The following is a 27,946-nucleotide window of genomic DNA, read 5'->3' as shown; positions in this document are numbered from 1 at the left end:
CTGGGTATTTGCCTAAGGTCACTGGTGTCCTCAAAATCTGTTCTTGGGCTTGTCGCCAAGTTCTTAGGTCTACTTGCCAAGCAGGGAGCAGATAAACTGGCCCTGGGACAGATTGGGCTGCTGGGAGGCTGGCGCTGGGAGAGACTGAGGGTGCAGGACCCTCACTCACACGGCCTCTAAGGGCTTCTCACCGGTAAAGGGCATTAGCAGCATGAGGGATCTACTGGGATCTGTTCTATCATATCAGGCACGTCTAGTCGAGCAATTATTCTGCTTTTTGTTCAGCCATCAAACATTTTTTTTGAGCCCCTACTTTGTGCCTGCAATGCTGGCTAGAAATGAAAAGACAGAGCAGGGAACAGAACAGGCAGACTGACTGAAATACACTGCTGAGGGGAAACAGTAGGCGAGACAGGAGAGGTCTGCTGCGCCATGTGGGTAGCTCCCTGGCTGGCTGGGGATCATACTCGTGCTGCAGAGGCTTCAGATAATTTCATAGTGCTGTGCTTAACCCTTTGCATCTCTGGTGAATCCTCTCACTCCTCACAACTCTGGCCTGTCCCTCAGTTCTTGTATGCATAAAATAAAAAAGCTTTAAAAAATAAAATAAAATAAAAATAGAAGTGAAAAGACAAAAGGCAAAGTCCTCTGCCATCAGGACAGTACAGGATAGAGGGAAGCAGCCTCTCCTTGGGGGTGAACTAGTGCTGCCTCCGTAGGTCCCATCCTTTGGGTGAATGTGGCAAGGAGGGATTTGCTATTCTTTTCTGGACACTCAAACTTCAATTTGAAAATCCCTTTTGTTAAAGATAACTCACAGGGACCATGAATCACGCTAAGATCGCAACCTTCCAAGGCCAGTTCTCTGGGAAAGGCCTGAGTTGTTCTAAGACTTGTACCATTCCATGAATGGGTATAACTATCTTTGCTGTCTAGAACAATAACCGCTGGTGCCCAGTGGTGGTTGAAAGTTAAAGAATATAATTTTTTAAAGATTTATTTATTTATGCATACAAGAGCTGGGGTACAGGCCAGAGATGTGGGGGGTGAGAGGATTCACCAGAGTCAGAGTGGGGAACAGAACAGGCAGACTGACCAAAGTACACTTCTGAGGGGAGCAGCGGGCAAGACAGTAGAGGTCTGCTGCGAGATGTGGGTTGCTCCCTGGCCAGCCGGGGGATCGAACTCATGCCGCAGAGGTGTGGATAGCTTCATAGGTTGCATCTTAACCCCTTGCACCTCCAGGGAGGACCCTTAAACAATATCAAATTTAACTCAGCCCCTAAATTACATCAGCCTCTTTCAAGGGCTCAGTAACCACACAGGGGTGGTGACTGTGATATTAGACAGCACAGACAGAATGTTTCTGTCATTCCAGAAAGTTCCACTGGATATTCTTCCTGCATAGATCATTGCAATGGAGAGTGGTACACACGAGTAAGCTATGAAGGAGAGGGGCCTAAATCAGCTGAGGTGGAGTAATGATGATGAAGTCCCTGGTGAATGGAAAAGCTTCCCCCAAAAGCTGCATCCTAGCAGAGCCAGTCTGAGGCTCCTGAGGCTCCTCAAAACTTACCTTGGCCTCACCTTGAATGTTGGAGCTCCCCAGCTCTGAGGCCCCTTCCTCCTCTTTCCATATCACTCCCTGTGTCCTCTCATCCACTCTGTGGCTTCACTTGCCATCTTCTTCAGAGATTTTTTTCAGCCTTATGGCCTTGTCTGTACAGCCTAGTGGATCTCAAACCATATCAGAACACCCAGGAGGGTTTTTAAAAGACAGATTCCTGGGCCTCACCCCCAGTTTGACCAGTAAGCCTGGGGTGGAGCTACAGAATGTGCACTTCTAACAAACTCCCAGCTGATACTGATGTTACTGGTCCAGGGAAATACTTTTAGAAACACTGATTCAGGGCCTCCCTGGTGGTGCAGAGGTTAAAAACACAGTTCTATCAAGCTATCACCAGCCACTGAAGCATGAAGTTCCACCCCAGCCAGGAAGCTACCCACATGGCACAACAGATCTCTCTTGTCTTCACTGCTGCTCCCCTCAGCAGTGTATTTCAGTCAAACTGCTTGTTCTGCTCCCCATTCTGTCTCTGGTGAATCCTCTCACTGCCCCCGCCCCACCCTCACCCCTCTCCCCCACACCTCTGGCCTACATCCCAGTTCTTGTAGGCATAAATAAATAAATCTTCAAAAACAAAACAAAATGCTGATTCATTCATTCAACAAAGACTTGTTGAATGCTACTGTGTGCCAGGAGTGCCTCCTTGGTATAAACAAGCTAGGCAAATTTCCTGCTCTAGGGAACTTGTATTCTAGGGAGCAGAGAAAGGTAGTAAACAAACGTGCATCGGGTGATGAATGTTACGAAAAGAATAAAGCAGGGCAAAGGGAGAAGGTTATATCATAGAGACATCAGGAAAAGCCACACTGACAAGATGACATTTGAGCAAGACCTAAAGAGAGTAGCGGGGAAGAGGAGAGAGGAAGTATACGACCCTGGCCTTTCAGGTTTTGCCCTCAGCTTTTTAATTAGAAAAATGTTGAAAATCAATGTCTTCAGCCTCCTCAGGTTCATCACTTTTGAAAACAAATTTGATTATGTGTATATCCATTTTGTTAAACAGAATTTGATCCTAAAGATCATAGATTTGATCCCAGCTTGCTGTTTCACCTTTGGGTGCCAGAAAATGAGAGGTCCACACCCTTCTCAGTGGTGTGAGGGTCCGTAGGACTAAGGGCACTCCCACCAGGAGACTATATCCCCTTTCTCGATGATGCCTTAGGATTCTGATTTCTATGGCTCCAGCCAGATTCACAGGCCTCTTCTTCAACACCCCCAGTCCCTTGGCCAAAGATAACTGCATAGGGCTGGGGTGGGCAGAGCTTGGCCTAGGACCTAGGAGGTCCTAAGGTATAAGCATCTGAGGGCCTCACTAAAGAGGGGTAGAACTGCCATAGGAGGAGGGGGGCCAGACAGAGCCAGCCAAGGGCCCTGTTTATCTTCTTGTCCTGGATTCTGCAAATATCAGGGGTGATCTATCAGTCTGAACAAATGGCTGAGTACTTCTTACTCTATCCAGCTCCAGACTCCAGACAGAAGAGTACAGGCAATCAACACTTGTCCGCCATTGTTGGAAAAATAATCCCATGCTGTAACAACCACAAGCCAATAGCTTACCAGGGAGATCAGTCCTCTCCCCTCTTATAAACACAAGCCTTTAAGATGAAGTGCCAACTGTGTGGCTTTAACACCTAATTTTTCTTTTCAACCTGTGATATCTTTTTTAGGCCCAACTGTCTCAGGCTTTAAATGGAGTTTCCGATAAGGCAAAAGAAGCCAAGGAGTTTCTTGTTCAGCTGAAAAACATTCTGCAACAGATCCAGGTGAGTGTGGCTGAGTGAGTGTGGAGGAGTCCAAGAAATGTCAAGAAGGAAAGCATTTGACTAGTGATGGGCATTATTAATTGTTCTAACAGCCTTGGATGTTACATATTCAATCCATTGTCACCCCAGTGAGTGACACCTGATACCATGGACATCATAGTCATACCTGATACAGAAAAGGGCTATCTCATGAACTCAAAGATTTGTAGGAAGAAAGCAGGGCAGCTGTAACAGCACTCTGCGTGGCCATGTCAGTCCTATGTAACATCTATAACTAGTGTTTTTGTACCCATGTCATCAATGCAACAATAATGCTTGCAAATGGGGTATCAGTTACTACAGAAATGTATTTATTGAGCATCCAGATTTTGTCATGAACTAAGCCTGATGCAGATCGATAAGACATAGTCTCTGGCCTCAGGAGCTCTGTCTATAGAAGAGAGGTGCTGTATGAATGTGCACATGTGAAGGAGCAGTTTATATGAGTGACGAGCCTTAGCATGCCAGGGTGTGGTCAGAGAAAAGGCACTGAGGGCCCTGAGATCTCGATCCATTGGTGAAAACCTCTCTCCTAGCGCAGAATTTTTTTTTTTAATTTATTAATTTATGCATACAAGAACTGGGGCACAGGCCAGAGGCGTGGGGGTGGGGGGGGGGTGAAAGGATTCACCAGAGACAGATTGAGGAGCAGAACTGGCAGATTGACTGAAATACACTGCTTAGGGGAGCAGCGGGCGAGTCAGGAGAGGTCTGCTGCACCATGTGGGTTGCTCCCTGGCCGGGGATCGAACTCATGACGCAGTGGCTACGCACAGCTTCATAGGTTGCGTCTTAACCCCTTGTGTCACCAGGGAGGCCCAACACAGCATTCTTGTAGCAGAATACAGCTACAGGTCATTTTAAGTCACGTTTCTGATGTTTGAGAGACAGGAGATGTGGGCATTTGGTGGAGCTGCCACCACAAAGTACACAGATTGAGTGCCTTAAACAACAGAAATTTGTTTATTATGGTTCTGGAAGTTGGACATCCCAGATAAAGGTGTCCATAGGGTTGTTTTCTCCTGAGGTTTTTCCCTGGGTTTGTCGATGAGCATCTTCTCCCTGCGTCCTCACACGGTTGTCCCTGTCTATGCTGTGTTCTGATCTCTTCCTCATAGAAGGACATGTGTCAGACAGTGTCAAATCCACCTTAATGACTTCCTTTAAACTTGATTACCTACCTCTTTAAAGGCCCTGTCTCCAAATACAGTCACATTCTGAGATGCTGGAAGTCAGGACTTCAGCATGTGAGTTTGTGGAGGGACATAATGAATTCATGCTGATCTAGAGATCTAGAATTTTTCTTACAATTAAGATAGACCCCACAGAGAGAACACATCTTTTTTATTTGCTTTATTGTTTTCTGACTATAAAAAGCAAAAATATGTGTTACAGAATTTTGGAAAGTAGAGAATAATCTATAGAACCAAGAGAAAGCTCACCAATATCTCACAACCTGAGGTGTCCAGTTCTCCATTTCAACATCTTGTTTCATGACTTTAGATACATGCATGCACGTATATAAACCCTATATGGGATTTTGCTGTACATAATTTGTAGACGGCTTTTTCCCCCTTCCAAACAACCTACCTATGGGCATTTTCCATGGCATTAAAGACTCTCTGAACAATGTCTGAGTGACTATGGACTATTCCACCACAGACATCCCAAGACTCACAGTATCCCTCCACTAGCTCCTGTTTACATGGTTTCCAATGTAATAATCTTACTGCTAACTCTTGGAGAGCTTCTCTCAGATTTCTTTGTCTCTAGCATTTGCCATATTCCAGCATGTCTTCTCCCTCATGCTCTGTTTCCCGCAGGAAAATGGCCTGGACTATGAAGCCTGCCTGGTCGCTCAGTGTGATGCGCTGGTCGATGCTTTAACTAGGCAGAAAGCCAAGCTACTCACCAAGGTTACTAAAGAGAGGGAGCACAAGCTGAAGGTAAGAACCAACATATTCAGTCCCTATCACAGTTTCTGTACCCAGTGTGAGGCACTGGATACAGGAGGCACTGGCTCAGTTTTAAGTGAGAGAGTGGATGGATGGATGGATGGATGGATGGATGGATGGATGGATGGATGATGAAGGGTGGATGGATGAATAAAGGACACAAGAAAGAAATGAGCATGTTTCCCCTGACCTACTTACACTCATGTGACATTCCCTGAAGCTAGTCAACACCTATGCTCTCCCTCCCAAGATGAAGTTAGACACCCTGAATCCTGCTGTTTTCAGGTCAGAAGCCTACCCTCTCCCATCTTCTCTAAGTTCTTGTTTTCTAAGGGACTCCTCTTTTTTATTTTGCACAGAAGAACTGGGGTGTAGGCCAGAGGTTTGGCAGGTGAGAGGGCTCACCAGAGACAGAGTGGGGAGCAGAACAGGTGCATTTACTGAAATACACAGCTGAGGGGAGCAGTGGGCGAAACAGGAGAGGTCTGTTGCACCATATGTGGCTTAGCTCCCTGGCCAGGGATCGAACTCAGGCTGTAGTGGTGATATCAGTGAGACTTAACCTGTATGCCACCATGGAGGCCCTAAAGGACTCCTCTTGTTCTCATCTTGCACACCAGAAGTGACCGGTGACAGAGATGGTCTGCTCAGATCTCTACCTCTGTCCCCTTCTTCAGTCTCTCTGTGATAGCTCATGCACTCAGTATTATTGCTGCTAATAATAACATGACCAACATCCACCACAGGCCAGGGAGGGTTTACTGAGTCCAGGCAGGTGCCCCCTGAGTACTCTGCATTGACGAAGGACTGCTTCATTGTCCAGGAGGCTTGATCCATTTTATAGACATTTCCCAACTGAATGAGAAAATAATACTTTCAGTGAAGGATTATGTGTGTTTTGGTGGTGGGTATGGTATGGTAATATCTGAAAAGGTATGAAATTCTTAAAATCATATATATATAAAATCATATATATATTATATATATATAAAACTTTCAAGAAAAGAAGGATTGAGTGTTTATGATGGTCCATGGCTTACAGGAAAAGCAAGTGAGCCCATCAAGTTACCCCTGGCCTCCCAACAATCAATAGTAAGAAGTTATCATTGGTCAGTCCACATGGAGAGTTTCAGGTGATACCCCTGTTCTGCTTTACTGTCCAGAGTTCAGGAATTGTGCTCTGTTGGATGTTGTGCTGTGGGCAGGGGAAAAGAGCTGTGAGAGGAGAGGGTGCAAGATCTGGACCAGAGCTGCCTCTTCCAGGGCTTTCTCTATGCCATTTCTCTGACTCACTGCAACCAGACTGCTCTTCTCTGATGAGGCAGTTACCAGAGATTCATTTATCACAGATGGTCTGGGACCAGATCAATCACTGCACACTGAAGCTGCGCCAGTCAACAGGACTGATGGAGTACTGCCTGGAGGTGATCAAGGAGAATGACCCCTCTGGGTTTCTGCAGGTGAGGTGGTTCCCCAAGGACACTAGGTGGACTGGTTTCCTTCCTCCGACTCCATCACTACCCACCCCCACCCGCCAAAACTAGTTGAAGTCTTAGAAAGGTCCCTCCCAATGACTTGGAGATGGGTAGATTCTCCTTTGCTCAGTGACTCCAAAAGATGTAGGTTTTTCACCTTGGCTCTGCCTTTCACTAGCTGTGACCATTTCTGTTCCTTATTAAACAAGGAGGTCAAATGTCATCATCTCAAAGGCCAAAATGCCAGGCTTTTATGCTTAGATTTCCATCGGCCCTGATGCAATATTTTCCCCACAAATGGGGAAGGAGAGTCTTTCTGAAATAAGTTAGAAAGATTACGCAGGAAGAAGTGAGTTTGCAGAATCCAAATGACACATTGCCCAATATGCAGAGTCCTGTAGACCTGGACAGATGACCATTGCCTGCAGGGTCCGTGTAGCTTTGCCAAGGCGTCTCTCCAGCAGCCAAGCTCAAGGTCATGAGCATCTCTGAGGAATATGGCAATGATTCAGATGGGAGCTCAGTCCTCTGTGGAGAAAATGATGAATCCTCTTGATTAGTGCTCAAGAAACATACAGGCACATGTCCAAATGTTTGAATGAGGAGGACTTTCCAGCAGCGTACAGGAGAAGAGAGCTGAAGGTGCCACTCAGTGAAAAATTGGAGCAGAAACACTCAGAGGAAAACACTCAGGAATGGGGTCACAGTGAGCTTCAAAATTCTGGTGATATAAAAAATATTTTCTTCAGACCCAGAGATATACCGTTAGCATGTTTGACTTCACAGAGTACTAGGTCTAGCAAAAGAGGTATAAGAAGAATGCTTTTGATATTTTTAAAAGTATTAGCTGCTTCACAAAAGGATTTGACCTAATTTCTTTAAATAGTAAGTGCTTCTTTATGGTTAAAATGTACATACTTTTAAAATACGCTTGAAACCGTACAAGGCATGTTATCTGTGCAGTGTCATACTGGCGAGGACAGTCCATTCCCCGGGGAGATGGCTACATAATTATGGCTACAAAATTATGGCTACATAATTTTTCCTTTGTAAGTGGAAACCTTGAACTCTGTTCCCTTTAAGATCTCAGACGCTCTGATCAAGCGTGTCCAAGTGTCTCAGGAGCAGTGGGTCAAAGGCGCCCTGGAGCCAAAAGTGTCTGCGGAATTTGACCTGACCTTGGACAGTGAGCCGCTGCTGCAGGCCATCCACCAGCTGGACTTCATTCAGATGAAATGTAGGGGTGAGCCGCGGTTGGCCCAGCTCAGTGCTTCACTCTGAGGGGGCAGTGGAAATCTCGTGATACATGGCATGATGCAGGGAGGAGGGGGAAGCCAAAATCACAAACCCAGTTTCAAGTCCCACCTCAGCCACCCACTGGCTATGTGAGACCTGGAATAGGTAGCACCCCAGGATGAGTTTGTAAAGGTGGATCATCTGTTCATTTGGAGACCCTTATTGAATGTCTGCCATGTGCCAGATACTATTTTAGGTGCACAGGACACAGCCCGAGCAAGACTACAAACTCCATCACAGGACTAGAGAAGAAAATAGACAATACACAGACAATCTATAACAGCATGTCTGATAGTGGCAGGTGCTAAGAAGAAGGTGTTTTGCAGGGGATGGGGACAGCAATAGATATGAGGGGGAGTATTTCAAAGTGAAGAGAAGGGAGATGCAATACAGGGGAAGAACATTCCAGGGTTGTGCAAAGGCCACAGGACAGGAATAAATTTTCTGTTTCCCAAGAGCAGAAAGGTCAGAAGTAAAAGCAGAATCAGGTAGAGAATGATAAGTGATCAGACAGACATGGGGAACACAGGCTGTGGGTATAAGTTTGCATAACTTGCCCCAGGTTACAAATTAAGCAAATGATGACCCAAACCAGAGACTTGTTCCCAAGTCTGGCTCTCCAGAGATATCAAGAGTCCATTTAAGAGAAGAAATAAAGCTGTTTTTTTTTTTTAAGATTTATTGATTTATACATACAAGAACAGGGGTATAGACCAGAGGTGAGGGGTGAGGGGGGTGAGAGGATTCACCAGAGACAGAGCGGGGAGCAGAACAGGCAGAGCCACTGAAATACACTGCTGAGGGGAGCAGCGGGCGACACAGGAGAAGTCCGCTGCGCCATGTGGGCCACCTCCCTGGCCAGTGATCGAACTCATGCTGCAGTGGCTGGCGATAGCTTGTTAGAGCTGTCTTTAACCCCTGCACCACTAGGAAGGACCCCCCTTTTTTTTTAACTGAAGTGTTAAAGGACTGAATGCCACACCTACAGAATTTGTGAATTCAGGAAGATCCTTACCTGCGAAATATGTGGCCATTTTTAAACCCTCAAAAAACAAGTCTCTTGCACATCTCCATGCTCACTCCCACTCTCAGCTTGCACCTTGGGTGAGATTCGGAAATACCACCTGCTTTAAGTGTAAATAAGCAGGTGCTGAGGAGTGGGGGGAGCCTGGCCAAGTGGGGTTGCTGCTGCAGAGGGAGGGGTGGCTCTGTAACATGGGGATGCAGAAGGAAGTTGGAACTGCTTTGGATGGGATGGGATAGTGGAAATCACTAGAAGCAGAGAGAGACCTCCTACACACTCAAACTGTGGCTGGGAGAATCAGGCTGAGCTCAGCTAGTCCTGAGAGCAAGTCTGTAACCAAGACATCCAACTAAACCATCAGGATTGCATCCAACTAAACCATCAGTTGACCCCAGAAGATTGTGTCCTAATATTAAGAGCCAAATTGAAATCTGTAGCTCTGAACACTGGTGTTCCAATTTTTCCTTTAAAATACGTCCTTATAAACTGTATTTCTAAACTCTTTGACACTGAACACCACTAGGAAATAAAAACATCAATAGGAAAAAACAAACATCAGAAGTTATGATACATGTTATGATTCAAATCATAACATGATACATCAGTTATGATTCAAATCCTTAATTTCATGGATTAACTGTCTAATGTTCTAAAATTACCTCCCTTTCCCGAATCTGGTTCCCTGGGCTTTAAAAATGCTTCTAGCCAAAGACTTAAATATGGTTGTGCATCTTGCATAGGCAACCACCATTCCCAGGTGTGAGCTGCACGCTGGCCCTGGAGAGAAGGTTTGTGTAGGCCTGTGCTGAGGCTGGGAGATTATGGATGTAGCTTTTGGGGTACTCGGGAAATCCTCACAAGTCTGAGAGTCAAACCAGTGCTTCTCAATGGACAGGTCGGGGAGAAGACAGTCCTTCCTCAGGGCTATAGACTCAGAGATGGGGGGCGACTACTGGGTCTACCCTTGCCCCCAGATTCCAGGACACCCCCCCCCTAGGTTGAGCAGGGCACAATCACCCGTAATTGCCCTCACCTCAGCCCATCTTGAAGTGACACAACAGGCTGAGGTGTGCGTGCAAGAAGCTGGGAGTCCCCACCGGGTGACCTGGGGTCCTGGGAATACAGAAAGGGGATGCACGGGGGCATCCTGGCACCCTGAGCAGAGCATGGCACATTAACCAGCCGGTTGCCATCACAGTGCCGCCCGTCCCGCTGCTGCAGCTGGAGAAGTGCTGCACGCGCAACAACAGCGTCACGCTGGCCTGGAGGATGCCGCCCTTCACCCACAGCCCTGTAGACGGCTACATCCTGGAGCTGGACGATGGTGACGGGGGGCAGTTCCGGGTAAGGCTCAATTCGGGGGGTTCTGACGAGGCCCCTGAGGTGTTGCTTTTCACTGATACCTCTCAGAGAGGACATCGATTCCAAGGACGGAGGCCCGGGGGTCTTTTCTCATGGGAGATTGGGCTTCTCTACCAAGGGCTAGTTCTGAACAGCCTCAGCAGGCAGAGGTGGAGCCACCAAGAAAATTGGGGATGACATATCTGTGAAGACTGACCCAGCTCTGAGGCAAGCTTCAGAGAAGCTGTCTCAAGCATGAGCCTTATTCCCAGTTCATCCCATCAATCCAGTCATTTCTGTTCTTCAACATTTGCCCACATAGCCCCACTCATGCAGCTCCCTGTCCCCTCAACATTCTGTCACACCTTGCCTTGCCTGGCTCACAAATTATTTTACCTGGCATGCCCTGGCTTGCTTGCCCTCACCCCAGCCCACCCTGAAACTGAGACTCCCAGGCTGACGTGCACAAGAGGCTGGGGGAGTGGGGTCCCTGCATGGTAGTTGTCGGGGCAGGATAGGCACAGTGTAGATTGTCTATGATCTGAGCAGGCCGGGTAAAGGAGAGTCCTGGAGCCCTCGGTGGGTTTCTCAGGCTTTTATTGAGCTTTTACATGTACAGCAGCAACCAGGTACATGGCAGGCAGGGGTGTCGGGGGTCCATGAAACCAGCAGTACTCCAAGCCCTCTGCAAGTCTTCACTCTGGGCTTCTCTGGCCTTCTTTAACACACTTGTCTCTCCTGTCTCTCTCCTGCCTCCTCTCCTGCTTCTGCTTCTCTTGGTGACTATTCGAAATACTCCTCCCATGGCCCACAGAAGTAAACAAGACAGCTTACAACCATGTAACAACTGCAGGTGCCCCATCAGGCAGGGCAACCCTAATGGTGGGAGGGCAGAAAAGCCTGAAAACCATTTACCCTACAATAGTCAAGGAGATAATTCAGCTCCCTTTCCTTCTGGGGGCCCTGGGCCCAGGGATAGGATGTTCTCAGGCAGTGTCCCAGCTGGTACAGACCTGCCACCTACCTCTATCTCCCTAAGACCCATCACGCCTCACAGATTCTCAAGGTTTGCTTCTGACTTGAACATGATATGTTTTCCTGCTGCCACTCACCCAAATTTTCCCTGTTCAATAACTCCATTGGGATGATAATACTTTGAATGTTTTAACAGGAACCAACAGCAAGAGAAAGTTTCCAAATAACATAGGCACCTAATGAGCAGCCTTCCTCTCTTGTAGGAAGTGTATGTGGGGAAGGAGACCCTGTGCACCATTGACGGGCTTCATTTCAACAGCACCTACAATGCCAGAGTCAAGGCTTTCAACTCATCTGGCGTTGGGCCTTACAGTAAAACTGTCGTCCTGCAGACTTCTGATGGTAAGCACTGGGGCATCCGGGGGACAGAAACAAAACCAGGGATGAGTTCCTAAAAGAGAAAAATGGAGTTCCAGGCCCAAACCAAATTTTGTCTCATGGACCAGGAAAAACCTATCAGCTGCTTAAAGAGGAAGGAATGAAGGAGTGGAGGCTATAGTTGGGGGTGAGGGACCATAAGTGGGTAGGACAGTTCCAGTGAAAGGGAGTTGCATGGCTGCCAGGGTGGCATGTGCTGGCCCCTAGATTCAAACCCTCCAGGCAGCGGGCCCTGACCCTGGAATTCCCAGCTCGAGAGGTCAGATCTGATGGTTTCCATACCTGGCTGGGTCTTTTCTGGTTTCACACGAGAACACATCAATATTCCATTGGGTTTTGACTATTGGAGTCCTCAGCAGGGAGCGATGATACAAAGAACATGTCCCAAGGGAGTCTGCCCCCCTGAGCCCAGCACACCCCAGCCTGAGCTGCAGAGGCTCCAGAATGAGGCCTGTCTTGTGTTCATTGTCATCATTTCTCCCTGCACATCCTTTGGTTGCTCTAAGAAAAGTGTCACATGCCCAGACTGTCTCTCAGAGTCATTTTATAAATCATCAAGCGGTCACTTGCTTTTTGCTCCTCCAGCCCTGAGACTTGTGTGGCATGTTGTGTTGGTAATTCGAGAGTAAGGGCCTCATTTCCCACAAGCTGAGGGCTTTGGAGAGCAGAAGGGGGCGCTACACCATGGACTGGAAGCAGGGAAACAACTTTGTGACTGTGGCTATGCCCCGACACTTGTCTGTGTCTCACGAGGCAGGCGTGGCTACTTGCTTAGTTGAGCTCACAACAGCATATGCAGCAGGGAAGGGCAGAGAATATTAGGAACCAGAACTCCACAAAATGCATCTAGGTTTGGGACTGCGAGGTCTGAATGTCTGTGTTCCTTGGCACAGTTGGGTCCATGGGACTGGAAACGTGGAGGCACACAGAGCAGAGAGTATGCATGCACATGTTTATTTTTGCATGATAATCACACAGGGCAGGATATTTGATGTCAGTGCCCACTTGCTGATAGATGCGAGTAGGTTTGTGGCTCTAAGTCCAGGTTAGAGATGGCAGGTTAAATCCGTCCTCCGACCCTCTCCTCTTGCCTCCACCTTTCCAGTGGCCTGGTTCACATTTGACCCCAACTCTGGGCACCGGGACATCATTCTATCCAATGACAACCAGACAGCCACCTGCAGTAGCTATGACGACCGGGTGGTGCTGGGCACGGCTGCATTCTCCAAGGGCGTGCACTACTGGGAGCTGCACGTGGACCGATATGACAACCACCCAGACCCCGCCTTCGGAGTGGCCAGGGCCAGCGTGGTCAAGGACATGATGCTGGGCAAGGACGACAAGGCCTGGGCCATGTACGTGGACAACAACCGCAGCTGGTTCATGCACTGCAACTCCCACACCAACAGGTGCGCGGTGAGCCCTCGCTGGCGCTTCTCAGACATAGGGTGTTTGGGGCTGAGGGTCCTGAGGGCCCAGCATCCCTTCTGCTACGCCAAAGTTCAGGCGTCTGGAATGTGGGGAATGTTTTCAGTCACTTTGGTGTCCAATTTCCAGAGTTGGACTCTGACTAGATAGAAATGGCCATTTGCCTATAGCCCTAATGAGAGTCCGCAGCAGTGACTAAAGTGACGTCAGCATAAGTCCATTTCCAGGTCCTTCCCCTGCTGTGCTTCTCCTCCTGGTTCTATTCCACTTTCCAGTCCACACTTGAGAGGCTGAAGAGCCAGTAACTCCAGGGCTGTGTCCAGGTGTCTGCAGAGGGAGCAGGTGCCCTTGCCATGGCCGGTCATTTACCTGCAGTGACCCCTCCCACGGCCCCACCTCCCTTGACCCAAGGCAGTATCCTCCAACAAGGTGGGCATGAGAAGGGCAGGGATTATTGGGGTGCTCACTGATGATGGTTCTGTCAAGCCACCCCCACCCGCCCGCCAAACTGCTGAGGCTGGCCCTGGGATTGGCATTACCAGAGTAGACACAGGAAATTCAGATTCTCGGGGAGAAAGTTCCTTTGGGGCTGCTGTAGAAAAGATGCCCTTGATGCCTGACCTCTTCCAGGGACTTGGGGTGCCTGGGTCTCACTCTTCAGACATAGAGAAGGCAGTGGGCCCCACTCTCCCCTTGTAGCTTGGTGTTCTCTCTCTCCTCCTCCCACCAGGGATATTGTGCTCACACCCAGCCTGTGAATGTGTTTGTGTGTGAAGTGGGGTGGGGGAGGGGGATGGTATGACAAAGGAACCCAGAAATGGTAAGTTGTAGCTACCCCAAATTGCCTCCTTGCTTTGGAGTCTCCTTCTTAGTCCCTTGAGGGTCATGTCCCAAGGTAGGAGAGGCAAAGAGCTGACTTCACCAGGCCCTCACTCCAGGCAAAGTTTGTCTGGAAGCTTTCTGTGTTCTGGGTCCATCTGCATCTCCTATAAACCTCCCTAGATTCCTGATCTGGAGCAGGGTTTGGAAGGAGACTGAATACCGCCCACCTGCCTTTTCACTGGCAGCGCCCTCTGTCTCCAGAGGCTGGGGAAGGGGCAGGTATCTCTGTGTCTCTGGACCTTCTGCCTGGACCCTGCAGGCTATCCGGGCCCTGCATGCTGACCAGGTGCAGAGGCTGACCAGACCCAGCATGTGGACCAGCCCTGCAAATTGACCCAACTCTGGGCCTACTCCAGCCTCTGCTGCAGACCACAAAGGGCCTGAGTCTGGACACACCAATTTCTCTTAAGCCAAAGGAGCACCCAGATTCACTCAGTGCTAGACACTGCAGGAAGAACCTGATTTATATGATCTCACTAAGTCCCCACAAATGTACTGTTTTTTTGTCATTTCACAGATAATGAGACCAGGACTTAGAAAGGGTAAAAATAGTAGCCCAAGTCACAGGAAAATTAAGGGTACTGTCAGGGGTTAGCCCAGAATCCTGACTCCAGTTTGATGTATGCATGAAGGATTGGGGGAACATGGCCTTCAGTCTGGCACCACCCCCCCACACCCCCCCACCCACCCCCCACCCCCCCACCCCCCCACCCCCCCACCCCCCCCACCCCCCACCCCCACCCCACCCCCCACCCCCCACCCCCCCACCCCCCACCCCCCCACCCCCCCCCCCCCCGCACAAACCTTAGCTGTGAGCACCCTGGGCGTGAGGCATATTCCTGTTGCTAGAGCCACCCGGTGGTCACTCTCCAAATAGCACCAAAGGCCCTTTCGCAGTTCCCTTTTCCCACCTGCAGGATCCTCCTGTCCTGGGATCCCCAACACACCTTTTGAAAGCTGCCCACCAAAACAAACCCTTCTGGTGGGGAGTCCACCAAATCCTCTGCACAACATTCCCATTCTCTTTGCCTCCCATCAGCCTCCAGCTGATCTGCTCTGTCCCAATCAGGAAAGGACAGGTCAAGACTAAGACCCCAGCCCTCAGCTAGGAGAGCAGCCTGAAGAACTTGGCCTGTGGAGAGGGGCCCGGTCAGCCTAGGTCCCCTGGAGAGTGCTGCTCACTTAAAGATTCTACTCCATGGAGGGGGTAGGAGTCCCACCACTCATGAAATGTAGAATCACCAACGTGCATCAAGATCTTCACAATTAGGGCCTCCCCTGGTGGCGCAGTGGTTGAGCGCTAGGCTGTGAAGCTTCCCGCAGCCTCTGCAGCACCAGTTTGATCCCTGGCTGCCGGTGAGGGTCCCACATGGCGTGCAGACCTCTCCTGCTGCCCGCTGCTCCCCTCAGCAGTGTACTTTGTCAGTCTGCCTGTTCTGTTCCCCTCTCTGGCTCTGGTGAATCCTTTCACCCTCCCGCACTTCTGACTATTCCCAGTGCTTTTATAAATAAATAAATAAATAAATCTTAAATAATAATAATAATAATTTTAAAAAAAAGATCTTCACAATTTACATCCTCAAGGAGTCACCTGTGGGCTAGGGACTGACTAAAACTGAAAAGTGTACCAAGTTAGTTCTTGTCCTGGGCAGGTGAAAAACCTTCCTTCTCTTGCTCCAGTCTCCACATTTGTTTTTTTTTGTTTTTTTTTTTTAAAGATTTATTTATTTATACAAGCACTGGGCACAGTCAGAAGCGCGGGAGGGTGAGAGAATTCACCAGAGCCAGAGCGGGGAGCAGAGCAGGCAGAAGGACCGAAGTACACTGCTGAGGGGAGCAGCGGGCGGCAGGAGAGGTCTGCGCGCCATGTGGGACCCTCTTCCGGTGGCCAGGGAGCATCCCGGGATCGAACCGGCGCCGCGGAGGCTTCGGACAGCTTCGCAACCCAGCGCTCAACCGCTGGGCCACTGGGGAGGCCCTTTTTTTTTTTTTTTTTTTTTTTTAATAGAGACATTGTTTTTTTATTTATTTATTTGTTTGTTTGTTTGTTTTGTTTATACATGCACTGGGTACAGTCAGTAGCACAGGAGGGTGAAAGAATTCACCAGAGCCAGAGCGGGGAGCAGAGCAGGCAGAAGGACCGAAGTACACTGCTGAGGGGAGCAGTGGGCGGCAGGAGAAGTCTGCGTGCCATGTGGGACCCTCCTCCGGTGGCCGGGGAGCAGCCGGGGATCGAACCAGCGCCACAGAGGCCGCGGGCAGCTTCGCAACCCAGCGCTCTACCGCTGCGCCACCGGGAAGGCCCTCCACATTTGTTTTTGCTTTTGTCTTAAATTTTTTTAGGTTTATTTATTTATGCACATGAGAGCTGGGGTACAGGTCAGAGATGCGGGTGGTGAGAAGATTCACCAGAGACAGAGTGGAGAACAGAACAGACAGACTGAAATACACTGCTGAGGGGAGCAGCAGGTGAGATAGGAAAGGTCTATGGCGCCATGTGGTTGGCTCCCTGTCTGGGGATCGAACTACAGAGGCTGCGAATAGTTCATAGTGCGGTGCTTTACCCCTTGCGCCACCAGGGAGGCCCCAGGCTTCACATTTGTAAGTAGGAGCCACTCAGCAAAACCTGAGCTCCGTGGACATGCAGGTCTCTGGCACTGTCAGGAAAGAAAGGACTGACACCCTCTGGCTCCCCTAGCACAGGGAGCCTTCGATGAATGGAAAGGTGTCCTGTGGGACCCCTTATCAGGTGAGCAGACCTCAAGAGAAGACTCATGGCCCAGAAGAGCAGCTCTTGCACCACCATGGGGCTGTGTGTTTAGGGAAGGGTCTCCCAACACCTTCAAAGTGATTCTCTGGAGCCTTCACCTGCACCCCGGCCAGGTGTGGTGATGAGGCTCCCCGGGGCTTCTCTTCCCAGGACAGAAGGCGGAGTGTGCAAGGGGGCGACAGTAGGCGTGCTGCTGGACCTGAATAAGCACACCCTGACCTTCTTCATCAACGGGCAGCAGCAGGGCCCCACGGCCTTCAGCCACGTGGACGGAGTCTTCATGCCAGCCCTCAGCCTCAACCGCAATGTGCAGGTACCACACGTCCCTCTAGGGTGACCCCCACCCCAGGCCTGGGAGCCTCCTTAGTGCACCTAGGCCAAGTGGGCCATGAAGAAGCCAACTGCAGTGCCTGCTGTGGTGAGAGTTTGCCTACCAAAATTGGGCATCCCCAGGAGACCAGTCTCTGAGTATTCAATTCTTTTTTTTTTTTTTTTAAGATTTATCCATTTATGCACATAAGACCTGGGGTACAGACCAGAGTTTTTGGGGATGAGAGGATTCACCAGAGACAGAGCGGGGAACAGAACAGGCAGATTGACCAAAATACACTGCTGAGGGGAGCAGCGGGCAAGACAGGAGAGGTCTGCTGCGCTATGTGGGTCACCTCCCTGGCCGGGGATAGAAATTGTGCTGCAGTGGCTGCAGTGAGCTTCATAGGTGGCGTCTTAACCCCTTGCACCACCAGGGAGGCCCTGAGTGTTCAATTCTTACTGGTTCACCTACCAGCAAGCAGAAACTGGACAGCAGCTTGTGAAGGAACAACACAGGGAGGAGGAAGAGAGGGTAGGGGAGGGAGCATGTAGTGATTCCATTTTCTGGGAAAGCTGCATTGGGGAGATGAAGTCATGGGGAGCACAGTCAGTGCCCCTTGCCCAGCTTGGATCCAATGGTCAGCTATATGCTGGGCCTTGCCGGTGGGGAATGCTGAACCTTTGTGTGGTTTTCCCCTGAGAGGAGAAATAACATAGGAGAGTTGGGAGAGACCAGGTCTACTCACCCCTCGCTGGCTTTCCCATGAAGCAGGCAAGAAACTTGTCCTTTTTGATCTCAGGCTGGGTCCAGTCCCAGAAGAGTGCTGATGGCTCAGGGGTCCCAAAACAGACAAAAGAAATGGGTCCCCAGTGTGGGTGTGATGGATGAGAGAACCGTGGAGCAGATTTGTTTCTGGCATAGTGCCCCTCCTCTGGGGAGGGCTTAGTCCTGCTTTGCAGTGGCCATTGGGCCTGGATGCTGATGGGTCTGCATCCATCGCGTGTCGGTTGATTTGGACCCTGCTCATCTGCAAAAGGGCTTTGAGGCAGCAGGAAATATGGACACCTCGTCCCCACTGTTAATAAAACTGAAGCAGGAAGGGAAAGCGCCCTGGAGAGAAAGCAGAAACAGACAGTTGATCATGTACAACCCAGTGGTGAGAGATGCTGACTCTCCATGCAGTCAAAATCCACATAGAATTTGATACCCCCCTCCAAACTTAACTAACAGCTTGCTCTTGACTAGAAGCCTTTCTGATAGCATTTTTTTATATTTTATTTTCAATTGCAAATGACACCATGAGGTCTGTTAGTATTTGTATGGGTAGGTTTTTATCCATTTAATATATATATTTTTAAGATTTATTTATTTATGCATACAAGAGCTGGGGTACAGGCCAGAGAAGGGGGGGCGTGGTGAGAGGATTCACCAGAGACAGAGTGGGGATCAGAACAGACAGACTGAAATACACTGCTGAGGGGAGCAGTGGGCGAGACAGGAGAGGTCTGCTTCACCATGGGGGTTTCTTCCTGGCTGGCCAGGAATCAAACTCATGCAGCCGGGGATCGAACAAAAGCTGCAGTGGCTGCAGATTGCTCCACAGTGTGGTGCTCAACCCCTTGCGCCACCAGGGAGGCCCTCCATTTTATCTGTTTATAATAGATCTCTGTCTGTAGTATGGTAGCAAATGACAAACTAAACTATTATCTGCATACATTTTATGCACATATCTTTTCCTACTTTTTTCCATATTTCTGGGCTATCTGGTTTGTCTGTGAGCTTTTTCAAATTGCCACAAATCTTCCCTGCAATTTTCTAATGTATTCATTGAAAAGAAAACCCGTGTGTGGGTGGGCCCGTGCAGTTCAGACCCGTGTTGTTCCAGGACCAACTGTACAACCTTGAGAACCAGACCCCAGGGCATCAGCTCACCGGGGCTCCTGGCAACCAGGACACTGGAGAATGCAGGCAGCTGTGTGGTTTTCTGAGGAAAGAGCCTCCAGCCAGCTCCTAGGAGACCTTACATTAGAGTCACTGAGCAGCATAATAAACAGCGGATCCACAGTACAAAGGCGCCCCAGGTTGCTGCCAGTGGGACCCCAAATAGAGCAAGTAGAGGGAGCTGCTGACGGCCCCTGAGCCATGAGGGCCGGGGGGGTGGGTTCCACAGGCAGCCTCTCTTACCTCCCTTCCCTTTCTATCTTCTTTTCCAGGTCACCCTGCACACAGGATTGGAAGTCCCGACAAACCTGGGGCGGCCAAAGCTGTCGGGCAACTAGCCTCTCAGCTCCAGCTCTGCTCCTGCTCTTCTGGGGACAGCCCCGCATCCCTCACTACGTTGACATGATGAGGGCAGGACGACCAGGTCACGGGTGCAACCCAGCAGCCACTGAGTATGCTAAGGACATGTTTTCTTTGAGGGACACGGAGTGGGTCTGCAGGCCACGTTTGTTGAGGCCACTGTTGGGGGTGACCGTGGGTGCATTTCACCTTTGTTCGCCCCGGACGTTACAAATACTCACGAAGAAGGACCTTTCTCGAGGGAATGAGGAAGTATTCAGGGTTTATGGTTATGTTTCCTGCCATCTGGTTTCACAGCCTGTCTTTCAGGCCGTAGAGGAAGGTGGTGGGAGGGGAAAGCAGACTTCGAGATTGACTTACTGAGAACAAGAGGCTGGGAGACACTTTGTAATCACATACCCCGTGTCAACCCTCTGCGAGCACGATGCTCCTTCACAGCCCCAAGCCTGCAGGTTCCCGTCTTTGCCAGGACAAGTTATTTGATTTTTTGGGTCCTGGAGTCTTCAGTAGGTTACACCACTCATAGACCTAATCCAGTGGGACATTAATCGTTACTCCTTTTTTGCTTTTTTGCCTCTTTCCTTGAACTGATGAGAACATTTTTAAATGGTTTCTTTAAGTCCTTCATTAATCAAACAACCTCTCTCTCTCTCTCTCACACACACACACACACACCCCTCCAAAACAGTTCACTAAAATTCATTCATTCACTCAGTACTTAGTTCTTAGACACACACAAACTACTACTGGAATTTGAATGACTATATGATATGTCGCCCTTCAGTTGGTAGCTCTTTCTGGAACTGACTCCCCAAAAAGTTAACTGCAAAGCTGTCTCATTTGCTCTCCGATTCATATGCATATAAAATGGGAGACCGGGGGAAGCCTCTTAGAGGCTTTAGACCTTTGTTTTAGACCTACCCCACCATAGTCAGGAAAGCAAGAAGTGCCCCCAGGGCAGGGCAGGTCTGCCACGGTGGGGTGGACAGGACCTCTGAAGAAGGCAGGAAGTCGATAGCAATATTGTGTTCCTAGTCCCTCAGCTTCCTGGAGTGAGCCCAGGGTGAGCTGTGTCCCATTGACCAAGGGAAGGCTCTGGAAGTGGGGCCTCCTCTCCTTGCTGGGAACACTAACCGTCTCCCTTGAGATCCCTGTTGAGTCATTTCCATCTCTTGGAAGGATCTCACTCCAAAATCTGAGCCTGGAGCTCTCATGGTCCCCAGAGCACCTTGCCGCTCACCCCCACTCTCTTCTTCTCATCGCCTGCCACCTCCATCTTCATCTGGTTGGTCAAAGATCTTTCTCCTTTTTAAGAGAATATATTTTATCAAGCATTTTGTTTTTGAGGTTGAGGAGTCACTTGTCTATTTGCTGGATTGGATTTTTATAAAACTTAGCCCGTAAACCGGCACCAACTGTGTTAACTCGGTTTCTAGCTGCTTTCCGAGCCATCCAGCCGTTGCTGTGCAGCCCCTACCCTCCTTCAGCAGATCCGACAATCCTACCTCAAAGCCAAGCTCTTGGCCCACCAGGCTCCTCCAGGCACCTTCAGGAGTCACTTGGTGCTGTATTTAAGCCTCCGTCACTGCCTTGCGGCCCTGGAATCCATCACCCGCTTAGAGGGGAGTGGAGGTCTTCCCTCTTGGTTCTTGACACAGCAGGTAGTCTCCAGGGTGCCTGGGGGCATGCTTCATCCTATTCTGGAGATGCGAGCAGGGATTGTGCACAGCCTGGCAGCCAGGTCCTCCTCTGTGCAGGTCTCTCTTCTCTGCTTTCACTTCCTTTGGCTTCACTCCTTAGCCGTAGCTCTGGGTGGACTCTGCTGGGAGGGTGGGGAAGGTTTCTGAAGGTGGATCCTGGGCTTTCCAGACCCATCTGCTTCGGGAAATGTCCCATTGTCTTTTGGAAAAGGGCCAGTGCGCCGGAAGTGAAGGTGCTACTGGAAAGGCAGCTAGGGAGGGCAGCCGGGTGGGATGGCTTTGTACAGTGGAGTCTGGATGAAAGGCTGGGGAGCTCCTGGAAACAGGTGGTCCTGGCTCCCCATTTTTTGAGAAGGCCAGTTTGAAAACTGGGCTTGGTAACACTCTCAGGAGAGCTACGACCTAGGTCAGGGGAGGTGCGGAAAGGGAGAAGGTGGCCTCTTTAGGAAGAAAATTACCTGAAATTCAGAAAGAAACCACCAGGACTCCCTCCCCTACTTGCAGCAGTCACAGGAGCCCTGTGAGCTTGGGGAGCAGATGAGAGCCTTTTTCCAGCTTCCTAGCAGCCCAGAAGCAATATGGCTGATACCAGGGATCATACAGCCAGCTCTCCTGTCTCCAGCACAAAACACTATCAGGGACAAGAGTGGACCTAAAGGTGAAGGCAGCACACTTCTGTCTGTGAGGGATCAGCAATGAAGAGGGAACTCATCAACTCCTACGGCCTTATGTCACCCTCCAGAAGCCCCTCGGATTTGGAGAAGCCACAGGTCATGGGATTCTCGCCATCGAATTCTCTGTTACTTTACCAGATGGTGACACTTTTGTACATAAAAATTTTTATCAAGATGATGCTTTGGGGGCTCTGGCTGAGGAATGCATTACTTGGTGTCCATCTATCAAGCAGTTTCAGTGAGAAAGGAATTCAAGGTGATTTAAAAGTCAAGTTCCATTGCATTGTAAATAATGCCCCTGTGACGTGGTTCTACAGTTTGTTCTTTGCTAGTGGGCCAGTTTGGTCAAAGTGTATGCCTTTCCTTTTCATATGAACCGCTTTAAAAAATCTCAAACAGCATCTTACTGTATAGCATCACAGCTCCTAATTCAAAGCAAACTAAGGTATTACCCAGAGCTCTGCTTGCCCCACCCCTGTCCTGTTTGGGAAAATACTGATTCCAGCTGAAGCGGCCATCAGTCATATACTTACCCACAAAGTAACTGAGCTAAAAACTATGAAACTGTGCACAGTGCTAGGCTGACTCTTCAGTTCTGTGTACTGTGTAGTTGCAGCAGTGCCCTCAGTCACCCAGAGCCCACTGAGGTTGGTTGAGGACCCTACTTTCCATACCGAGTTTGGGCAAAACTGTGGCATTCACCAAGAGTAAGGGGAATAGGCCCTTCCCTCCTGTTCTTGGTGCCTGGGATGCCCCAGCCTTACGGTGCCCCTGCCCTCTGCCTCCCAGAACACTCTCAGGAAAGGATCAGAATGCAGGATCTATGCGTAATTCCTCTAGGGATACTTGCATTTAAGCCTTAAATCTAATTGTTAGTGAAAGGCTTGGTCCCCTGTAAAGGTGTGTTTCAGCACAAGTGAGCAGGTGGCTCCCAGCCAAAGTTGCTGCTGGCCCCATGGCTACTGCTGACTGCAAGGTAGAACTGGTGGATAAAATCCTTGGCAGGGAGTTTGACTATTACAAGGCCCACGGAGGATGCCAGGATTTCTCAACCTCACTGCTATTTTCATTTGGGGGTGGGTAATTCTCTGTTGGGGGGTCCTCCTGTACCTTGCAGGATGTTTAGCAGCATCCTTACCCTCCACCCCTAGATACCAGTAGCCATCCCCAAGTTCGTCATTACAACCAGAAGTGTTGGCAGGCATTGCCAAATGTCCCCTGGGGGACACCCCTGGTTGAGAACCATTATAAATAAGTTATATCAGTAGTTTGTCAGGTGCGGATATGCAGAATGATGCATGGGGCGTCGACTTCAGGGAACTAGAGCTGCAGGCCTTCATTTTAAACCCCAAACCAGAATTGTCCCTAAGTCTATAGTGTTGGGGAAGGTAGGAAGAAATGGAGTGAGCCACAAACAGCAGCCAAACTGTTAGACCTCACTTTGTATTGACTGACAATACCCTGAAAGCCCCTCTCCATTCTTAGGAAGCAAAATTCCTAACCCTCATTTTTCTTAGCTACTTTTGACCAGATACACCTTTGACCAGATGCCACTTTTGACCAGATTTGTGGCCTTTAACTGTTTTAAAAAAATCTCTTCAGATATCATTAGAAGATATTCAAGCTCAAAAAAAAAGAAAGAAGATATTCAAACTTTATGCTGATCCTGGGAAATCCCAGAGCTTTATTTTTTGCAAGTAAACCAGTAACTTTTCACTGATCATGTTCTGTGACAGTTCCTCCTTGAAGAAAAAAGGATCCTGGCAACTTATAAGTGGATAGTAAAGTAGATAAAGAGTATATTTGGGGCAGGACATATTGATCAGGTCCCAGATACTTGATTCTTTTTAACTGACTTTGATCTTGACTTATGGTATAAGTGGGGGCAAAACTCTTAAATAAAATCTTCCTGTGCCTCAGTATCCCCACCTGAAAATAGAACTAGTCATACTAACCTACCTCCTCTGATGTAATGTGAGGATTACAGAATAACACTTTAAATTTAAAAAAGGATAGTCTTTCATCTACTGAGTCTAGGCTGATTCACATTCAGTTTATCAGGCCTGTGTAGTGACTTTCCAGAGTATTTTCTGACCAGTGTCTTCCATCCAAGCTTCTTATGATGGGAGCAAATATTTATGTATAGCTGCCTGGCTTTGAGGGAGTAAAATTGACATTTAAAACAGGTTTCATATGGCCATCAAAAGCAATGCTCCACATGTGCCCATCCCCAATGAGCCTGATGTAATGGTACTCTTACAAAGTCTGTGAACAGGCTATGTGTTCGCATCTCATATCTCAAAGGCATCTGCATGCAGAGGCCCCCTTAAAACATAGAAAGAGATTAACCAGCCTTCCTAGCTCCTTGGTTACCTTCAGTTCTGGTATCTAAAGGGGGTCCCCCAACTGTCGTATGTCCTTTGTTTCCAAAGATTCGGCAGAGGGAGCAATTTTGAAAATCAGTGTCAAAGAGTACAATGAGATACAACTGAAGAGCAGTCTAGAAGGCTGGTTGGGCTGAAAGGCAAAGGGGCTGGTGGTCATCACCTGGCTGGGATGTCTGTCTATTAAGAGGGATTCCCAGTTTTTTCAATGAATGACTTCAGTCAAGAGTGGGGGGTTGAGGCTTACAGGAAAGTCTCATCTGAAGGTGTCACTCTTCTATCAAAGGGCACTGCCCACTGAGGACACAGGCAGTCTAGCCTAGTCCTAGGGAAGACCCAGGGGGTACATGGGCAAGCAAGACAGGCACCGTTTACCAACCAGGCCCTCAGGAAGGGCTGAGGTTTGGAAAAGTGATTTCGAGCAGCTGTGGGAACAGGAACGTGGCTTCCAGAGTGACAGTCCTGCCAGAGAAAGCCTCTCAAACTCCTCCCACATCTGGTGACCAGACAACCCAAGACCCAGACTCTCAGTACCAAGAGGAAGCTGAGAGAAAGCCAAGTGGAAAATGTTAAATGCATGATGTAGAATTGCTGCTTTCACACTATTGTATTAAGCATGAGAGATGTTTGTTTAACGTTGGCAAAGGAATTTTAAAAGTAACAAAAAGCGTTGTATCCTTGTTTTGGCTGTCTGCACAATTTCATTTTTTCCTGCCTTTCTTTACCCATTTTCTCCCTTCACCACCCCTTCCCCATCACATCCACTTTCTGTCACTAGTTGTTGGTATTTGGTGGCAGCTTTTGGTCCCGCTGGTGTTCACGTTCCACTGGGAACACGGAGGGGGGAAGTAAGGGGAAAGGAAAGCAACTTTTTTCTAATTTTTGTATTGGTATCCACAAGCGTTTGTATTTTTTGAATTGCAAACACTGTTTTCTGGTCTTTTGGGGGTTCGTTGAACTTTGTGTATTGCCTTTTGGAAAACCTAAGTTTTACCACAGTCTTAAGCAGATTTGAAATAAATTCTTTTGACACTGCCAACAACTGAAAGATGGCGTATGGTCTGTAATTACTGCTCAGCAGCAAGGTCTGCCTTTCTCCAAACTGGCTCTCCCTGACAGTGAGAGGTGGCAGAAGCTGTGGGGGGGGTGGGGGGGTGGGGGGGAAGGGAGACATGTCTGCCACCCATAGGGCCCAGACCTTGTCAGGCAGCAGGGTCAAGGTCACATGCCCAGGAAATCTTGATGTGATTATATATGGCTCTAAATGATAAGGTACCACTTCAAACTGGGGAGTTTATGAAACTCATTTTTGCAAGAGGTAATAAGGCTTGAAACTGGTAACAGTTAACGCATGGTTAAGATTAATTCATGAGGGGCCTCCCTGGTGGCCTAGGGGTTAAGTCTCACCACTATCACCCCTGAGGCCTGAGTTCGACCCCTAGCCAGGGTGCTAACCCACTGGCTCAGCAGACCTCTCGTATCTCGCCTGTTGCTCCCCTCAGCAGTGTATTTCAGTGGATCTGCCTGTCTGCTTCCACCCTGTCTCTGGTGAATCCACTCACCCGCCACACCTCTGGCCTACACCCCAGTTCTTCTATGCAAAAATAAATTTTAAAAAAAAAATCTTTAAAAAAAAGATAAATTCGTGAATAGAACATTGATCACGGGTTACAAGAGCAAACAGATTTGGGGAAAGTATCCTCACTAACCTGTGTATATGAAGACTAACCAGCCCTTTTTACCGAGACTGAGCCTGGGTGTCTGACCTGAGCCCCTTGGCTCTCAAGAGTTACCATCACACATGACCCCGACCACCCTGAGACTTGGCCTCATCCTTGGATACTGGCCAGATTGCTCAAGGGCTCAGCTGGGTAGCAGACAATGCAAACTCTGAGATTATAGGGCAGGAATGTTCTGTCCTTCAAAGCCATCACCTTGGGCTGCACTACATAATTTTTTTTTTAACTCTATTGCCCTTGCTGGATGTGGCTGGGACTTCTCAAAGTTTGTGGTATTTTTTTTTTTTTAAGTCTTCAGTGATGGTGATTTTGGCTTTTTTCCTCATTATTAAAAAATTCAGATCTAACCAAGTAAATTATAAAGTTTGGATCAAAACAGATGCACATAAATGGCTGACTTTCTAATGTAACTCCAAAGGCATTACCCATTGAACAGCTCAAAATATGTTTTGAATTGAAGCCAAATCGGAATTAGTGTTTATATTCCAGGTTTGTTTTTTTTTAAAAAAGATTTATTTATTTATGCGCATATAAGAACTGGGGTACAGGCCAGACGTGCGGGGGGTGAGAGGATTCACCAGAGACAGAGTGGGGAGCAGAGCAGGCAGATGTACTGAAATACACTACTGAGGGGAGCAGCGGGTGAGACAGGAAAGGTCTGTTGCGCCATGTGGGTCACCTTCCTGGCTGGGGATCAAACTCATGCTGCAGTGACTGCAGATTGCTTCATAGTGCTGTGTCTTAACCCCTTGCGCCACCAGGGAGGCCCTATTCCAGGTTCATTTTGAAAGGCAGTATTTGTTAGGATATGTATTTTGGCAGCTTTTAAGAGTAATCTTTTTAAAAAGGTGTAGAAGTTCCCAAACAGGCGTTAGATACCCACTAGAAAAAATCTCAGGAGCTAGAAATGACTATTAGAGTAGTTATAGAATCAGTTTAACGCCCTTTCTTTTTCTTTTTTTTTAATTTAAATATCTTTTTTTTTATATTTTATTTTATATAATTCTTACATTTTTCATTTTCATACAATGCATGCATTCCCAACTTGGTTATACTCCCCGTACAATACCCACCCCCCTTATTTTGACCCTAATCCTTCCTCTCTGTCCCCCCCCCACCAAAAGTGTGTCTCTAGTTTATGGTTACTTGTTGATTTTGATTTTTTCTTTATTATAATTAGTCTTTTTCCTGTCCCCTTGGTTAGGTTTTCTAAATTCCTGTTATGAGTGAGATCATCTTATATTTTCCTTTTTCTTTCTGGCTTACTTCGCTGAGCATGATCCCTTCCACCTCCATCCATGTTGCTACAAATTGAATGTGTTTATCTTTTTTGATTACTGAGTAATATTCCACTGTGTATATGTACCACATATATATGACTTCTTGAGCTAGTCATCTATTTGTGGGCATTTGGGTTGTTTCCAAAGCTTAGCTATTGTAAATAGTGCTGCTATAAAAATAGGGGTTCAGGTGCCCTTTGGAATTAATGTTTCTGTGTCCTTTGGGTAAATACCTAGGAGTGGAATTGCTGGATCATATGGAATCTCTATCTTTAGTAGGTTGAGGAATCTCCACACAGCTCTCCATAGTGGTTGGACCATTTTGCACTCCCATCAGCAGTGCAAGAGAGTTCCTTTTTCTCCACATCTTCGCCAACATGTGTTGTTGCTAGTTATTTTAATATGTGCCATTCTCACTGGTGTAAGATGGTATCTCACTGTAGTTTTGATTTGCATTTCCCTGATTACAAGTGATGTTGAACATTTTTTTCATATGCCTGTTGGCCATTTGCATTTCTTCTTTGGAGAAGTTTCTTTTTAGT

The 27,946-nt window shown here is 48.3% G+C and overlaps 1 protein-coding gene across 3 annotated transcripts in view; it reads left to right on the top strand.

Annotated features, from left to right (window-relative positions):
* TRIM67 (tripartite motif containing 67) overlaps window positions 1–19,737 on the top strand; it is a 35,040-nt gene extending 15,303 nt beyond the window's left edge. For 2 of the 3 annotated variants that reach the window (XM_037511476.1, XM_037511475.1), the window contains 9 exons: window positions 3,295–3,390; window positions 5,253–5,375; window positions 6,734–6,844; window positions 7,943–8,102; window positions 10,378–10,523; window positions 11,759–11,897; window positions 13,039–13,342; window positions 17,164–17,326; window positions 19,540–19,737. In XM_037511476.1, the coding sequence (XP_037367373.1) occupies window positions 3,295–3,390; window positions 5,253–5,375; window positions 6,734–6,844; window positions 7,943–8,102; window positions 10,378–10,523; window positions 11,759–11,897; window positions 13,039–13,342; window positions 17,164–17,326; window positions 19,540–19,605 (1,308 nt within the window). In that variant the 3' untranslated portion in view covers window positions 19,606–19,737. The remainder of the gene's footprint in view (window positions 1–3,294; window positions 3,391–5,252; window positions 5,376–6,733; window positions 6,845–7,942; window positions 8,103–10,377; window positions 10,524–11,758; window positions 11,898–13,038; window positions 13,343–17,163; window positions 17,327–19,539) is intronic. The other variant, XM_054695473.1, reaches the window with a different exon arrangement.
* Window positions 19,738–27,946: the final 8,209 nt, after the last annotated feature.

This window comes from Talpa occidentalis, unplaced genomic scaffold (genome assembly GCF_014898055.3).
Source record: "Talpa occidentalis isolate TD23 unplaced genomic scaffold, MPIMG_talOcc4v2.1 talOcc4.14, whole genome shotgun sequence".
NCBI classification, from domain to species: Eukaryota; Metazoa; Chordata; class Mammalia; order Eulipotyphla; family Talpidae; genus Talpa; species Talpa occidentalis.
The sequence above is the reverse complement of the archived record's forward strand: the minus strand, read 5'-3'. Positions and strand labels throughout refer to the sequence as shown.